Source organism: Lepidochelys kempii, chromosome 21 (assembly GCF_965140265.1).
Source record: "Lepidochelys kempii isolate rLepKem1 chromosome 21, rLepKem1.hap2, whole genome shotgun sequence".
NCBI classification, from domain to species: Eukaryota; Metazoa; Chordata; order Testudines; family Cheloniidae; genus Lepidochelys; species Lepidochelys kempii.
The window spans coordinates 13328290-13344810 of NC_133276.1; the positions used below are offsets into that span (position 1 = coordinate 13328290).

The 16521-nt window shown below is 52.2% G+C and overlaps 1 protein-coding gene across 4 annotated transcripts in view; it reads right to left on the reverse strand.

The window, feature by feature from the left end:
• The window catches only part of KCNC4 (potassium voltage-gated channel subfamily C member 4), a 49296-nt gene extending 33485 nt beyond the window's left edge, over positions 1-15811 (reverse strand). For 3 of the 4 annotated variants that reach the window (XM_073320021.1, XM_073320020.1, XM_073320022.1), the window contains exons 1-2: positions 13769-15811; positions 1192-2128 (exon numbers count right to left, since the gene is read on the reverse strand). In XM_073320021.1, the coding sequence (XP_073176122.1) occupies positions 1192-2128; positions 13769-14413 (1582 nt within the window). In that variant the 5' untranslated portion in view covers positions 14414-15811. Of the gene's footprint in view, positions 1-1171; positions 2129-13768 lie in introns of all 4 variants that reach the window. The other variant, XM_073320024.1, reaches the window with a different exon arrangement.
• Positions 15812-16521: the final 710 nt, after the last annotated feature.

The following is a 16521-nucleotide window of genomic DNA, read 5'->3' on the forward strand; positions in this document are numbered from 1 at the left end:
CAAAGTCAAAACGAATCATTTCGACGTTTGTTGCAATAACGTAAAAACATTTTGTTTTGCCTTTATTGTTTTGATTCATTTTGGTTCGACGTGTATATTAAAAAGCCAATTTTAACATCATGCCACCTTTGTGCAATTGGGTATGGTCACGTTGTAACATGATTGAAAAGAAACATTGTTACCATACTGAAAATAACCAATTTGATGATGCCAGAATTTTCATCCACGAGAACGTTTCAAAATTTTTCGCTTTTTGCTCCAAAATTTGAAATAAAAAAACAAATTTGGAACGTCAGATTTTCCCAGGGAATGGAAATTCCATTTCCTGACCTGCTCCAGATGAAAGCACCAGGTCACTGGAGCAGCTCAGGCAAATCATGTGGCACAGGCCAAGCTGGGCTAGCTACCAGGGAACAAGGTCACGACATGGGTTTGGCCAGCTACCGGAGCATAGAAGCACTGCATGGGCTGGGCTAGCTGCTAGGTACCACACAGGGTAGGGTAGGGTAGGTAGCTGCTAGGTACCACACAGACCAGCAAGGGGTCAGGGCAATGCACAGGCCAGCCTAGCACAAGAGACACTGAGGGATAATGCTTGCTAGTAGCTGGCACTCTTAGCACAGAGGCACTTAGAGGATTTGCCGATGGATTTCTGCAATTCTCCTAGCTAGCCATTAGCTGCCAGCCACGGACAGGAAGCATCACTGAATAAACTACTATCTTCACTTTCGGGTTAGGTAAAATGGTTAACACACTGGGGTTGCTTCTGATCTCATGGGGGCTTTTAAATCAGTCAGTCCTTCAGTGGAGTTACTCCTGATTTACCCCAGGGGCAGTGAGAGAGAGGAATTAGGCCCCACGGATTTACCCCTAATCTATGCCAGCGTGAGAACAGATTCAGGTCCATGCGGCACCATTCCTAGTTGCTTTCCAAAGATTCTGCTTTCCTAATGTTGCAATCACCTGAGCCAGCTGCTTCTGTCAAAGGCCTGGAGTCCCTCTCAAAAAATCAATACCTGACAGCCTCGCCTTGAGGTGAGGGCATCAGGCCAGATTCTGCTCCCGCTCCAGCGTGAATCTGGAGTGTCCCCGTTGAACCACAGCAGTCAGCCAACCCCCCCAGTGGGAGTGGACTCTTCCCTAGAGTCTCCATTAGGTGGGACTTACATACCTGGCACTTTTGCATCTCACCTGATCGCTTTCTCTCCACCACCACCTCCTCCGCCGCCAGGGGGCAGGTGTCGCTCTGCGTGCTGTTGCGGGGCGAGTTGTCCTCGGACTTGCAGTATGTGGGGGAGTCCAGTGGGGCTGGACGGGGTATATGCTTTTTCTTCTTCTTTGGGAGCTTCTGCTTGGCCATAGCTAGTGAGTAGTACATGCCAAAGTTGTTGACGATGACAGGCACCGGCATGGCGATGGTGAGTACCCCGGCCAGGGCACACAGAGCCCCCACCAGCATGCCCGACCAGGTCTTGGGGTACATGTCACCATAGCCCAATGTTGTCATGGTGACCACCGCCCACCAGAACCCAATGGGGATGTTCTTAAAGTGAGTGTGGCCGCTGCCGCTGGGGTCAGATGGCTTGGCCCCAATCCGCTCGGCATAGTATATCATTGTAGCAAAGATCAAGACCCCCAAGGCCAGGAAGATGATGAGGAGCAAGAACTCATTGGTGCTGGCCCGGAGTGTGTGGCCTAGCACCCGGAGCCCCACAAAGTGCCGTGTCAGCTTGAAGATCCGGAGGATTCGGACGAAACGGACCACCCTCAGGAAGCCCAGCACGTCCCGGGCAGCCTTGGAGGACAGGCCACTGAGGCCTACCTCCAGGTAGAAGGGCAAGATAGCCACAAAGTCAATGATGTTGAGCAGGTTCTTGATGAAGAGCAGCTTATCTGGGCAGCAAATGATACGCACCAGGAACTCCAGCGTGAACCACAGGACGCACACCCCCTCGATGTAGGTGAGGACGGGCTCTGTCTCCACCTTATTCGTCAGCAGAACCTTTGTGGTGTTGCCAACCACCATCGTCTCAGTCACATTGACATTTCTATTAAAGGCCTCATGTGTCTCCAAGCAGAATGTCGTGATGGAGACCAGGATGAAGAAGAGCGAGGAGAAGGCAACTATCTGCAAGAGGAAATGAACTCAGTGGTTAGGGGAACAACCCGGGGCAGACAGGGAAGGGGAAGAAAGCAGCTTCAAAATAGACTTCCTTCCCCTTCTTATCTATCCCTACAAGGGGGGAATAAGAAAAGATACACACTGTGGCCAAATCTTAGGGGAGGGGTTCAACAACAGGACATTCCTGATGTCAATTGTATTTCATACACGCCCTCTGACACAAGCCCTGCTCTTATTTCCTTCAGTTCCCCATCAAAGCACAGCCCAGAAGCTTGCCATGCCAGAGGTCACAGACAAGGAGAGGACACAGTCCCTCCAGTGACACCTGGGAGACTAGCGCTGGGTACCCGTTGCCAGAACCCAGCATTGTCATGGTAACCACGGCCCTCCAGGACCCGGCGGGGATGTTCTTAAAGTGGTCACCTCAACTAGGGTCAGAGGGCTCGGCCCTGCTCTACTCTTCATAACAGACCTTGGTGTCGAAGATCAAGACCACAAGGGCCAGGAAGGTGATACAACTACAGAGCGTTTCACTTCTCGCTCCCCTCTTCATATCAGATCGGGACTCTCCGGGTGGCTCTTAGGCCATTTCCCAGGGAACCGGTCAGTACGTCACAAAGCCACCACTGCTTGACCCTGCCGTTGGGGAGAGGTGATGGACTGGACAGGCCGGGGGAAGCTTGCCCTGCTGCTGGGGGTAGTGATGTATCTTATAGGACTTTGGCCTCGAGGGCTTTCAGAATGTCAGCCCGGCACCTTCCACCAGCACTACCAATAAAAAAGGAAGACCCTGATCCTACAGCTAGGCCTCTGCCATTGAGGTAGCCTGGGTATGTTTGTGCCTCGGCGTCTCTCTCAGTCCATTTGCTCTTCATTTGAGCCAGCAGCGCCTCATGAGAAATTAAAATTCACGATGGCACTATTCGATCATTAGTCTCTCCCCTAACTCGCAAAGGGCGACGGTGTGGTGTGATAACGACTCCTTCCCCGGGCACACGGTGACCTTGAGTTAAAGCTGGGAGACCTTGGGATCGTCCTTTACAGCCGGCTCCTCAGTTTGTATGAATGGCAGCAGCTCCATTCAAGTCAGAGTCATCCCCTCCACCCCCCCCACCCCCCCACTGGAGCCAGAATTTCAAGAGCTCATGTTGCAGCAGCTCCCACTGAGAACAATGGTTGCTCCTCACCCCCCCCCCCCCCCCGCGCACTGTTGAGAACAATGGGAGGTGCTGGGTCCTGAAACTCAGCTGAAAATCTGGCCACTTCATCCCGGTGTCTGAATGGGAGCAGAGGACATTTGAAATTCCAGCCCCACAGAGGTTGTGACCTCTATCACTATGCTCTCATTCAAATCCAGCCCTGGAACCACATCTCCATTGAAGCCTATGGGAGCATCCCAGGGATGCATTTGACCCCAAGCCCAAAGAGACTCAGGTATATAAGTCATCTGGGGGCTGTTTGATAGTCTAGGTGAGATCATTTTTGTGCTCCTACCAGTAATAACAACACCTAGTTCGTAAATAGCACATCAGTAGCTTGCAGAACACTCTACCAAGGAAGATCAGTATCATTATGCATATTTTAGAGATGGGGAAACTGAGGCACGGAGCTAGGCAGCAGCTTGCTCAAGGTCCCCCTGCAGCTCAGAGATAGAATGCAGGTCTCTTGAGTCCTAGGCCAGTGCATTATCCACTAGGTTGCACACACACAATGCTGCTCAGCAGGCAGATGTACACATCCAAATTGGGAGCCTCCGTTAAAAAGGGCAGTGCTGAATCATTATAGAAGGGCCAGCTCTTCCGCTGTTGGAAATCTGCACGGCTCCATTGAATCTGTGCAGCTCCCGCTAAAACCTTAAATCCTACTCCTCTCCCAGTGCTAGAATGGGCCCTGGATGAGCTCTGAGGATCATGTGCTGGGACACTTGTTGTCCCTGTCCTGTGGATGGACTGTGGACTCTGAGCTCGAGGGCTGCCAGGCCAGATCCCTTTACAAGAGCTACAATCCGGTGTGACCCCGGGGTGTGTCAAGCTGCGGCAGCTGCTGGAACGAGGAGATGGAGATTCTGAAATGGAACTCCCTCTAGTAACAGATTTGTTTAAGTGCCCATTATGAATTCACATGAAAGGCTGGTGTAACAGCACCAGTTAAAAGCGTTCAGTTGCTCTGCATGCAAATGCCCCATCTCTTGCTGTAACTGATAGTGTTCCTATTCACAGCTCCAGAGTTAAGGATCTGTCTGGGTTGCCATTAGAATAGAGAAATTAATTTTGCTTGGGGAGGGGGAGGGGCTTGTAACTCGAGTGTAAGAATCTCCAATCTACAATTTACACCAGCTGAGCAGGCTCCCAGGCCCCTAGGTCCAGGCAGGATGCTGCTCTCCATTAATGTCTCCACCATGCCCCCGCCCCCCATTCTGAACAGGGAGGTGGGGAGGGGCGGGTAAGGGATGGAGCCTATATAACAGCTGCCAGAGCTGAGCTTGCACTGGGGGCGGGGTATTAATTTTCTGCTCCTATGGAACAGCTGCAAATTACAATTGTTCCAGAGCAATTCTGGCTCTGGGATGATTCTGGAGTCTTGGGGCAGTGCAGGCAACCCAAACCCATAGGACCACAGGAGGAAGCTGGCTTTCCCGTGCTCCTTAGACAGACCTTTAACCCTTCAGTTGCTGGTTTCAAATGCTTTGCTAAGCACCTCTACCAACAGTGACAGCAGTCAGGCTTCTCATTCATCTAGACCACAAGCAACTGCAAATGGGCCCGAAATAATAAGCTGGAAAGCAAATGCTCTGCGGAAGAAATGGGTTTTATTCCCCAATCAGCCTCCTTCCTGATAGGATGAGCTCATGATGAGTCCATTATCCAGAGCATCTGTTTCCAAAAGCACCTGAAAAGCCTCTGAGCAGAAAAGCCCCAGCCGAGGAAGCTTGCTGAATCTTCTCCAGTTCCTCTATTAACAGCACGTACAGGCTTTCAGCTTTGCATGGACCTGACCTGCACTGAAGTGACATGCAGCATCCTGTAGCATTTTATACAAGTCTGATTCTGCTCCCATTGGAGTTGTTAGCAAAACTCCCTGCCACTGGCTGCAACATGAGCAGGATTGGGCCAAGTGAAGTGCTCAGTCTCTTCTAGTCAAGAGAACTGGACCAGTTTGTGTGTCAGACTTTCTCTTGACCACCTTGTTGCATCAGACCATGACACCGCAAGACAGTTAAAAATTACAGGCCAGATCCTCAACTGGAGTGAATCAGAATCAGCTTCCAGCTACCTCAGTTCACACCAGTGGAGGGGCTGGTCCTAAATGCCAAGACTCGAGCCAAGCTGTGGGAGGCTGAGAGGATCTGTATCCCAGAGCCCCATTCTGGGCTCCCCAAGGAAAACAGAGCAATCAGAAATGAATGACATCATATCACACTGTGTTCAGTGCAGAGAACCACTAAAGGGAAAGATACTCTCCCGCAGCACACAGAAGGAGAAGAAGATGGAATGAATGAGACACAGGGAGAGAGACGGAGAAGGTGGCAGCCAAAGGACCTCATTCTGATCTTACCCTACCACCAGTGTAATTCGTCAGCTGGTGAAAACTGATGTAGCTCTGTTGAAGTCAATAGGCAATTAATAAGATCCAGCCCAGGATTATTGACTTCAAAAGGACTGACTCCAGATTTACACCACTGTCACTTAGATCCAAATCAAGCCCAAAAGACTACAGGAAAGACAGAACAAACCTGAGTTTGCTCTCTCTTGCACCAGGGTAAATCTGGAATAACTCTGCTTAAGACATTGGTGCTACATTGGTTTTAGACCCAACGTATGGGAGATCAGAATCAGGTCTGGCAAGTATAACTATCCTCTAAACACAGAAGGGTTGGATCCCCAGGCGATGTGAATTGGTGACGTTCTACTGAAGTCAGTGGAACTGCTCCAGTTTTATATCTGCTGAGGATCCGGCCCATAATCTTTACCTTGGCTCCGACCTTTGTCAAAGTGCTTTTTTTTTTTAAAGAGCTCCTTTTTGAGCCTGCTATTTAGAAGGCCCCAGCATGAGCAAAGGGAGATCACGTCATGGGAGAATTCCAGACCCCAAAATATTTCATTGTGATTTCAAGGTTTAAGGCTAGAGCGTCTTACATGGGCCTGTCGGAGCTAAGTGTCCAATTGCTGCTGACTCTCATGGTGCCAGACACACTCTCTGTCTGCAGAGAGCCAGAAACACTACCTCTGAGCGGCATGACCTGTCACGTTCACCTCATTGGGATGTTGAATCAGATTCCCAACAATGACCATTGAGATGTCAACATTGTTAAACCACTTCACTGCTGACTGAGGCAAGGAAGACAGGAAGGGGAAGGAGCATATTAGAAAGCAGACATATTACATGTGAATGAATTCTGGTGCCACAAGTGGGTGGCATTTTGGGAGAGATTGTCACCACTCATTTCCCCCAATATTCAAGATGGCGCCAAGCCCGAGAAGCCTAGCAGAGCCCAGGAGGGCTTCTAAGTCCCACCAAGGGGGCCTCAACAGAACACATCAGAAGATATTTAGAACATCTGCATACTTTACTGTGAGCAGCACCGTGGCATCTTAAAGTGGGCAGGGCTCATTTTGCATGTGGAGCTTGGAAGTGTACGAATACCTCCCCTCCGCCCACCCCAACTGACCCATCTAGAATACAAGACTAGAAAACACAGTGTCTCCTGTGCTGAAGCTATGCCCAGCTAAGAATCAAGCTCTCTCCACAGAAGGGGGTGGGGGGCAGAAAATAAAATAGAGACGGCTAAGGGGAGATATGATTGAGGGCTATAAAATCATGATTGGTGTAGAGAAAGTAGATAAGGACATGTTGTTTACTACTTCTCATAACACAAGAACTAGGGGGTCACCAAATGAAATTAATAGGCAGCAGGTTTAAAGCAAACAAAAAGAAGTATTTCTTCATACAACGCACAGTCAACCTGTGGAACTCCTTGCCAGAGGATGTTGTGAAGGCCCAGACCATAACAGGGTTCAAAAAAGAACTAGATAAATTCATGGAGGATAGGTCCATCCATGGCTATTAGCCAGGAAGGGCAGTAATGGTGTCCCTAGCCTCTGTTTGCTAGAAGCTGGGAATGAGCAACAGGGGATGGATCACTTGATGATTCCCTGTTCTGTTCATTCCCTCTGGGGCACCTGGCATTGGCCACTGTGGGAAGACAGGATACTGGGCTAGATGGACCTTTGGTCTGACCCAGTAGGGCCATTCTTATGTCCTTATGCGCAATCTTGCACCAGTGCTAGGGAAGTTGTACTAGATAGATGAGCTAATGGGTCTATGAGCCTGCGGGCACTGATGCTGTCATCTTACCACAGGGGAAAGAGATTAAATGCTCGGGGGAGCCTTGTAAGCAGATGCTACGTCAGTTGCCAAGCTCCATGGGTGCAGGGAGAATGAAATGCTAATAAAAAACCCAACCCACAAACTCTGAGCAGAGCAATATCACAGCCACTGCACCAAGCAAAGTGCCCTGAGCTACAGTTTAGCTGCATTAGACAGGTCTACTTTCTCCAAAAGGGGCTCTAGGGGGTCTCACAATCCCCAGGCTGGGGGTAAAATTGCTGTGTGCAGTTTGGGTGCTCTAGTCATTTAGCCAGGTTCATTTCCATCAGCCTTTCTTGCTGCCAGGCTAATGCAGAGATAACGCAGAGCGTCTAGCAGAAGGTTAAATACCAAGAGGCTAGGCTGGCATCGAATCTCCATCTCAAGGGAAGCAGCCTGGTCTTTCTCTTGCGACCCCCTCTCTTTGCCTTGCGTCGCTTGTGAAAATAGAACGCGTAGGTAAAGAAGAGAGAAGAACCTGGAGACGAGCTGTCCAGAGACTTCTAGAGCAGGACACACGAGTTTGAGTCAGACAGCGACCAAAGGGCTGAAGCCAGTGCCAGTGAAAGATGCCAGGTGGGCAGCTCTGGGGACTTAGCTGCAGAGACGGACAAGGGCAGCATGAGGTTTCTACCCTGGACAGAACTAAGAGGGGATTTCAGCCTCCAAGGACCATTCAGTGACAGCTCCCCTGGGATGTGGGGAAGGCTAACGGCCATGGTAGTCTTTGTGACATCAGCATACTGTCATCTCATTTCTCCTTGGCCATCAAACAACCTCCTGGCAGCAGCTTCTGATCGCTGCCACTTTGAGCTGGACTTGAATCGGTGATCGGGGGAGGGAACGCTTCAAGGGCCTTAATTGGAAACTCGCCCTGGTCTCTGTGTTGACTTCAATGACCTTTTGATCAGCCTCTAGAAGCCACTGGCAATCCCCTGAGCCATCCAGCTCCTGAAGAGCGTTTGTGGCTTTCAGAAGTAACCCTCAGTGAAAGGGCTGGTTAGGAAGGAGCCTTGGGTCAAGGAGTGGGAGAGCTCATCTGTTCCTAACACTTCAGTCTTGATGCTTCACAAGGACTGTGGCTCGGCTTGGGAGATCTTCTATTCCCACCTTCTCCTACACTTTTAATCCAAAGGGAACTCGACGCTCCACATCTGGACTCTGGCACAGGAAGGGTTAAGCACTCATGGGCCTGAGTCTCCTCTCTTTTGCACTTGTTTTACACTGGAGTAACTCTGTTGGCATCGGTAGAGTAACAATTGACTCACATTGGGGTTAGTGAGGGAGCAATCAGGCCCAGTGGAGATGCACCTGATTTACACTGGGATGAGAAAGAGAGGAATCAGGCTCCCGTCTCTGTCACCTCCTAGCTCCAATCTCAGCCACGCTGGCTCTGTAACAGCATCCTCCTTTCACATAGCATCACAGATGCCTCCAACCGTGGACCTGGGCCGTGCACTTGTCCCACCTGGCTTCCACGACCAGGGAGCCTCACTCTGCTTCCTTGGAACTGCCCTGGGAAAACATCACAGCCCATCTCATTCTCACCCATTGAGAAAAAACATCCAGAGAGGAAAGTGCTGTGGGGAAGGAAAGGATCAGGCTCCCAGATGAATTAAATAACTGGCTTCTGCCCTGCCATCAACAGAGGCAGCTAACGGAAGGGCAGATGTGATCTCCATACACTGGCATGTTTTGACAGAAATCCAAAGGATAATTTTTTCCAGCTGATCCCAAATTGTCGGGTAAATCGACAAGCGAAATCTAATAAATTTGACATGCAAGGCACGGGCTGGATGGCTGAAATAAAGCAGCCAGCAGACCTGCCTGCCTGTTGCAACACAGCGTCAGTCCTAAGGCCCTAAACTACAGTCCAACAATGGAAACCCTGTGCTGGGCACAGAGGTAACCAGGCAAAATGCTGGCACCGTGTGGCAATAGCACTGTGCTGAAAAAGGCTAAGGTGGGGCACCGGGGCCATAAACAGGGCAGGAGACGGAAGCCCATCAGCTGGCTCACAACCCCAGACACCCTGGACTTTGTGATTCTGGTGAAACAGGACTCGAGTAAGCAAGAACCGGGCCCGTAGCTAGGCAACAGGTATCTCTCATCAGCTCCGTTCCCCACCCCTCCATCCTGTTTACTTTTTGCTTAGCTTCTGTCAGAGCAATCTATTTCTCAAATTCAGGGTGTCTGAATGCTCGGCCGCTGGCGAGGAGGCCTGCAGGCCAAGTGGGATGCATTAGTCGAGCTACGGTGACCAAGCGTCCGTCACTTCCCTTCCAGCACTGGAGTGCACTAGATTTACTCAGGGTTCAGCTCACATCAGCAGCCTTGGAGCCACTCTGTCACTTCGGGAACGCACGCTCCCTTTCACCTGACCGGGGTAATGCCAGCCCCAGGACAGGCTGAGTCAGCAGATCCACCCAGGGAAGGATGGCCTCGTGATTAGCCTTCTATAGTACTTATATGGCCCTGTTATTGGCTGTGCTATTATCCTCATTGTACAGAAGGGGGACGAAGACAGAGAGAGGTTAAATCTGGGGCAGAGCAGTGGCTTCAATCCAGTTTTCTCAAGTCCGATGCCAGTGCTCTAACCATTGGACCATCCTTCCTCTCTACTGCACTAGCTAGCAACTCAAAACGTCTGGACTAGCTTCCTGGCTTTGCCACTGACTCCCTTTGTGACCGTAGGCACATCACTTAATTTCCCTACACCTCAGCTCCTTTACAGTGGGAACAGTAATCCTTGTTTTGTCTGCTTAGATCATGAACTCTACAGGCAGGAACTGTTTTACTGAACAGTATTTGTACAGTTCCTTGCACCATGAGGCCTCTAGGCACTACCATAAGACAAAGACAAATTCTCCCTTCTACTTCATGTGGATATTGGATGCTTCCTGCGCCCATCTTCCAGGGAGTGTTAGGTAAGCAGCTGCCATGCTCCACCTTAGAGGTGGCTGTATTTTGGTGGTGGGTGACAAATTTTCTATAAAGGGCCAAATTTTTCTATGCTACACTGCTAGAAATCTGGAGCAACTCCAATGGTTTCAGTGGGGTTATTCTGCATTGACACTGGTGTAAGTAAAGCAGAATTCGATCCAAATTTTTGTAAGACTCTTCGGGATCCTTCAGGATGAAAGATGCTGCATAAATTGAGAGGGGGCTGGAGACTGAGCACAGAACAGGAAGCCAGGAGATGCTGATTGCTCTGCTCAGCTCTTCCCGCGATTCACAGTGTGCCTCAATTTCCCTCATCCTTGCAATGGCGATAATACTTACCTTCCCCATAGGGGTGAGATGTGCATTAGTTAACAGGACTGATGGTCCACGGGACTCGTGCCACCATTTACACCTGCACACAGTGTAAAACACCACCATTCTGACTTGGTCGAGTTTTGACACTCACTTTGCACTGTTGTCAAAGACGTAAGCTGGTGGGGCATTACTCCCAACGAGGGGTGTAAATCAGTATAGCTCCATTATCTTCAGCAGAGCTATGTTCATTGACACCCACTGAGGAGGTGGCCTGCTGCGGCTTAAGTATAAGATATGATCCTTTCCCCTCTCTTTCCCACAGTCACACAAAGAGTCAAGACTCACTGTGCAAATCAGCTACACTGATTGACACCTGCTGAGGGTATGGCCCTGTACCTATATATCCTATATAGCTACAGGGGAGTCACCTCCACATCCAACTCGTTGCCACATACGTTCTCCCTGGCCCTACCAAGTCAATTACATCCTCTGAGAAAACAACTTGGGCCAACTTTTGACCTTGCTTACACCAGTGTAACTGGTGCATTTCCACTCAGTGGGTCCTATTTAGCTGTGGTAAAATGGTGCGTGGGATGGATGGGGAGTGGACCCGATTCTCCTCTCACACTACCACTGGCATAATGCCATGAGACCCAATGGAGTTACTCCTGATTTACACCAGGGTGAGGGAGAGGAGATTCAGGCTAAGCACTGACAAGTCCTGCCCCAACAAAGCAAGTAGGATTGCAAAGCTCATTGCCAAGACAACACAGATGTCAGAGGGAACCGGCTGGTCACACTCTCCGGCTCCTTCTCCTCCAAGCACAGAGTCCAGTAGGCAGAAGGATTTGTTTAGAATCCAGCAGGTGGAATACCAAGGCCTGGCTCGAGAAGGGCTTTCGAACCTGATTAGATTTCACCACGTTTAAACGCTCTTCTAGCCCCTAGCCTGTCAGGTTACAAAGAGAGGTCTGGATCCTCAGCACACTTCCACTGACTTCATTACAGCTACGGATGTAGGTCAGAGTAAAGGTGACTATGAGAGCTAAAGATGGGTTGGAAACAAAGCCCCCAGTTTAAACACCCCCAAATTCCAGTATGGCTTTTTGGAAGGACACCGTTTATGCCAGCTGAGGATATGGCCCCAGTTTGCTCCCAGTCCTTTAACCACCCACCATGGCTCCCTGCTTTAGTTACTCTGCCCCAGTGATCCAGGGGATCAGTTGCTGACTTGAGAATCAGGGAACCCACGAGCTGTTCCTGGCTCTGAGCGATCTGGAGTGGGTGATTTCACTGCTCGGTGCCTCAGTTTCCCGGAAAAAAGGACCGTTTGCTGTCCCACACTTTTGCAAAATGCTGTGAGATAGTGGAATGGAAAGCATTACCGAAAGGAGCCCAAGATCACTGCAGCTATATGCTACGTAGACTCGTTCTATTATAAAGGATAAGGAGGAGCCATTTTTATAGTCACTTGCCTACCTAGCTACGCTATAGCCTCCCACCCACTGCACCCGGGACATCAACCTCTGCTCCCAATGAGCTATCCCCGAGGCTATCATAGCAGTGCGCCACTCCCCCTGGCTTGGAGTAGTCATAAGAAATACCCAATGCCTGGTTTCCATCATCAGCACCCCGGCCTGGAAAACAGGAGCTCAGCGTGAGGGAAATGCAGTGCAAAAAACTCCTAAGCAATTGTTTTCAGTGGCGTCTGTTTTGGAGCAGCTCTCAAAGCCAGAGATCCCTCAGAGAGGGGACGGAGGTTTGGTTCCCTCTTTAGAACGGGTCTCTCTGGAAAGGCCGTTGCTGCCAGAGCATTTTATTCTGGTGTCTGTCGGGTTTCTCTTTTAGCTGAAAGGAAACACTCCGGAGGAGCATCTCACTCTCTGGGTTTGAGTGCGGTTCCTGCAAGGAATGTCAAACCCTCTTTTCGTTCCCAAGCGTGTCAGCCTGATGGTATTTACGACCTGGGTGTGAAGCGGGGAACGGATGTGCAAACAGGAGCGGACGAGGGTGCAGGGGTAGATGGGGATTTGCATGGCAGCACATGAGTGTGTGTTTGTATGAGTTGGTGGTGTGTGGGCTTGGGGAGGAGTGTGCGAAGAGAAGCACATGCTGGTGTGTGTGAGGGTGAAGATGGGTGCAGGTGAGCTTCTATGGGATTGGGTAGGGATACGCTGTGTGTTTGTGTTGCTGTGTACACACGGATGTGTCTGTGTTCATGCATATGGGGGTGTGTCTATGCCAGTGTGTTCATCGGTAGGGATTCTGGTACGCGGGAGTGAAGGAACAGGCAGGAGAGTTTGTATGGGGATGTTCCATGTATTTGAATATGTACAGATGGGTGTGGGTGGGTGCGTTTGCATGAGTCCCCTTAACGTGCACAGATGTGTGTGTGAGAGAGACAGGCTTTGTGTGGGCGTGTTGTGGGTCTGTCCATGTCGGCAGGCCTGGGTGTGAGAGCACTCCAGTCCTGGACTCCCTGCCGTAACCTTATGACATTAAACCACTTTCAGCATGTAGATCCACAGAGAATGGCAAGAGGAACTGGATAATCCACCAGCCTCCGGAGCCACCTGGAATTCTGCCAGGATTTAGGGCTGGCAAGGACTCTCCCTGGCAATCCCTCAGTCCCCACCGGCTGTGGGATGGCAGCCGGGGACGTGTGCTGGCCTGGTGTCGGGGGCTGGCGGCTGATCATTCTGTGGCTGAAACCACCCCCTATGCACGGCAGGAGAAGTGGAGTAGAGGAAGTTAGAGAGGAGCATGGGTGGGGGAAGGGAGGAAGAGTCAGCATCCCTTAGGGGGAAATATGGGGAGGGCAGCAAGGCAGCTCAGGTGGGGGAGATGAATGGGAGAACCGAGGCACCCATGGAGGGGTGGCAGATGTATGACAGGGTGAACCAATGGGCCCGGGGAGCAGATGAATGAGGGGGGAACCAATGCATGTCAATGACCCTGCACCTGCTCTGATCCCTCTCTCCCCTCCCACCCACCCGCCGGGGTTGTCTCTCGCAAACTCACCCTTGCTGCCCTGGACGAGTAGGGATCCTCGAAGAGCGCCCACATCCTAGGCTGCCAGTTGCGGCAGCATCCACGCCCTCCTGTGGCCCCAGCAGCCCCCGGCGACCGGTCGTCCATGCCCAAGCGCTGGAGGGCCATCTCCCTGCCCCCTTCCTCCTCGGCCTCCTCTCCTCCTGCCCCGGGCTCGGGGCTCTCGAAGATGTCCAGTGCCTCCTCGGCGTCGCGGTGCTGCCGGTAGGTCATCCAGCAGCAGGGCTCCACGTCGGTCTCATCGATGCCCCAGTAGGTCAGCTCCTCCTCGAAGAGGGGCCCGCAGATGTCAGCAGGGCAGTGCAGCTTGCCCGTGCGGTAGTAGTTGAGCACATAGGAGAAGATGCCCGGGTGGCGGTCGAAGAAGAACTCATTGCTCTTGCCGTCGAAGTCGAAGTTGCTCTGGGCATCGGGGTCGGCCAGCCAAGCCAGGCGGGTGCCGGGCAACGTCCGCAAGGTGCTCTTGTAGGTCTCATGCCTGGTGCCCCCTACGTTGATAGTGATCTTGTCCGACTCTTCCCCTTTGGCCATCTCTTCCTTCAGGCATGTTTTGGAGGGTGGTTTGTTCCCAGACTTGCGTCCACGGTACGATGAGACACACACCGAGCTGATCATAGATTTAGGTGGATGGGAAATGCCCTCTAAACACCCTTCCTTGAGCAAGGAGCTGGGACAGAAGGGCAATTGTGGGGGGGAGCTCAGCTTTCTCTCTCCCCAACCTCAGACAGCTCTGCCCTTTGGCTGCCTCATGGATCTCTCTCTGGAGGAGGAGACTGGGCGCAGGTGGCTGCTTTGGAGAGAAGGAAGGGGGCAATACGAAGGCCTGGTGCCCTTGCTCCAAACACCAGGAAGCCGCAACGAGGAAATCCCCACCGGGAAGAGAAGAACAGTGACAGAAGCTCGTGCCACCGGGCTGCAAGCTGGAAAGTAGCGTCAAAAGGCACTTCGATTCGGGGAGCAAATAGAAGTGGCTGTTGGGAAAGCCACAAAAATAAATCTGAGTAAGAGAGAGACAGAGAGATTTCAACAGCCGCAGCAAGTGTCTGTCTTCCTCTCTCTGCTGGCGATGGCAAAAAATCAATCAATCCAAAAACCAGAGTCTTTGGGAAAAGATGGGAGAGCTTTGCTCTGCTTTAAGATCGATCTGAAAGTTTGGAAGAGCAGGAAGGAAAGTGATTCAGAGCGATGCTCCAGGAAGATCTCTCTCTCTCTCATACACAAGAGGAGTAGATACCTGACCAACAAGAACGGCTGGCTTTGGTTTCTTCTATTCCCCCTTCATCTGCTGTCAGACACTCCATAGAATCCGCTCCCCAGCAGACAGCACCGGGTGCACCGGGATCCTGGCTTGAGGCTGGGGCGGGGGAAACACGCCGTCCCCCCAGCTCGGCTGGATTCCCCTTCCAGGCGCGCTTCGGGGAGAGAAGAGAGCCGAGGGTTGGCTTGGGAGTCTCTGGGATCTGGGTCAGTTGCAGGCGGGGGGGATGTAAACACACTTGCTAGGACCAGGAGCCTCGCCCGGGCTCTGTCTGCCTCTGTCTCCGAGGCTGGGGGTTGGGTTTTTTTGGTTTTTTGTTTTTTTTTTCCAGCCCCGAGACGAGCTCGCTCGCGTGGATGGGGGGGATCCAGGAGCCGCTTGTTCCTCGCTCGCTGCCAACTCACGGTCACTTTTTGGCTCGGCGGGAGGGAGGGAGGGAAGGAGGCGATCCGGGGGGCGCTGGGCTGGCCTGTGGCAACTGCAGCTTCCTCACACCCAGAGTATCCTCTTGCATCACCCAGCAGGCGCTGGCTTCCCGGGGCTGGGGCAGGGAGATCTGTTGCTCCTTCTCTGGGCTCGCCACCTTCCCCGGCAGGGCGCCAGCGAGGGAGCGCGGCAGGTGGCGGCTGCGTCTGGGGTGGGGGCCGATCCGAGACCCGCGGGCGGCGGCACAGCCCTGTTTGGGGGCCGGGTTGATGAAATGCCGTCGGCTGCTTGTTGCTTTTATACGCGGCTCCTGCCTTTCCAGGCTCAGCCCCTCTCTCCTCTCCTCCGAGCTGGTTAACCCTTCCCGCCCCGCCTTCAGCGCGCCTTGTATTGATCAGTCCAGCCCGCCCCTAGCCACCCTCCTCCATCTCTACCCGGCTAGGGAGTTTACACCCCGGGACCATCTGGGGATCTCCCAGCACGTTACCCCCCATGAATTAAGCCTGGCCACACTCCAGGGCGGGGTGGGAATGTCATGCTCTCCTGGGGGAAAAGGCAGGGGAGATCTCTGGAGGCACCGGCCCAGGGAGATCAGAGGCTGGAGTTAAAAACAGACCCACCGACTTTGCCAGGCCAGCTCCATCCACAGCCAGACTAACAGATGCCAGGAGCAGCTAGAATGGGCTAGATCCTCAGCCGGTGTAAATCCACGCAGCCCAATGTGACCTTCTCAGGAGACAGTCAGCAGATAGTCTCCTGCTCTCCCTAATGCCCTGGAGTGCTGGCCTGGGATGAGCCAGCCCATGTCCGTTGGCACGCCCTCCCTCCCGGCTCGCTGCGCCCTGCCAGGCAAAGGGCTCTTTATCCCTCCCAGGGTATTTTTCAAGATGTCGGGACAGGCCAGGGGAAATTTGAGGAGGGTTCAGAACGTGCCTGGGCTGACCCCCTGCCAGAATTGCGGGTGGGGGATCCCCCTCATGGGAAATCCAACACCAGGCACTTTAGGCTGAAAATGCTCCCCCGGGGAAAGCGGGACTGC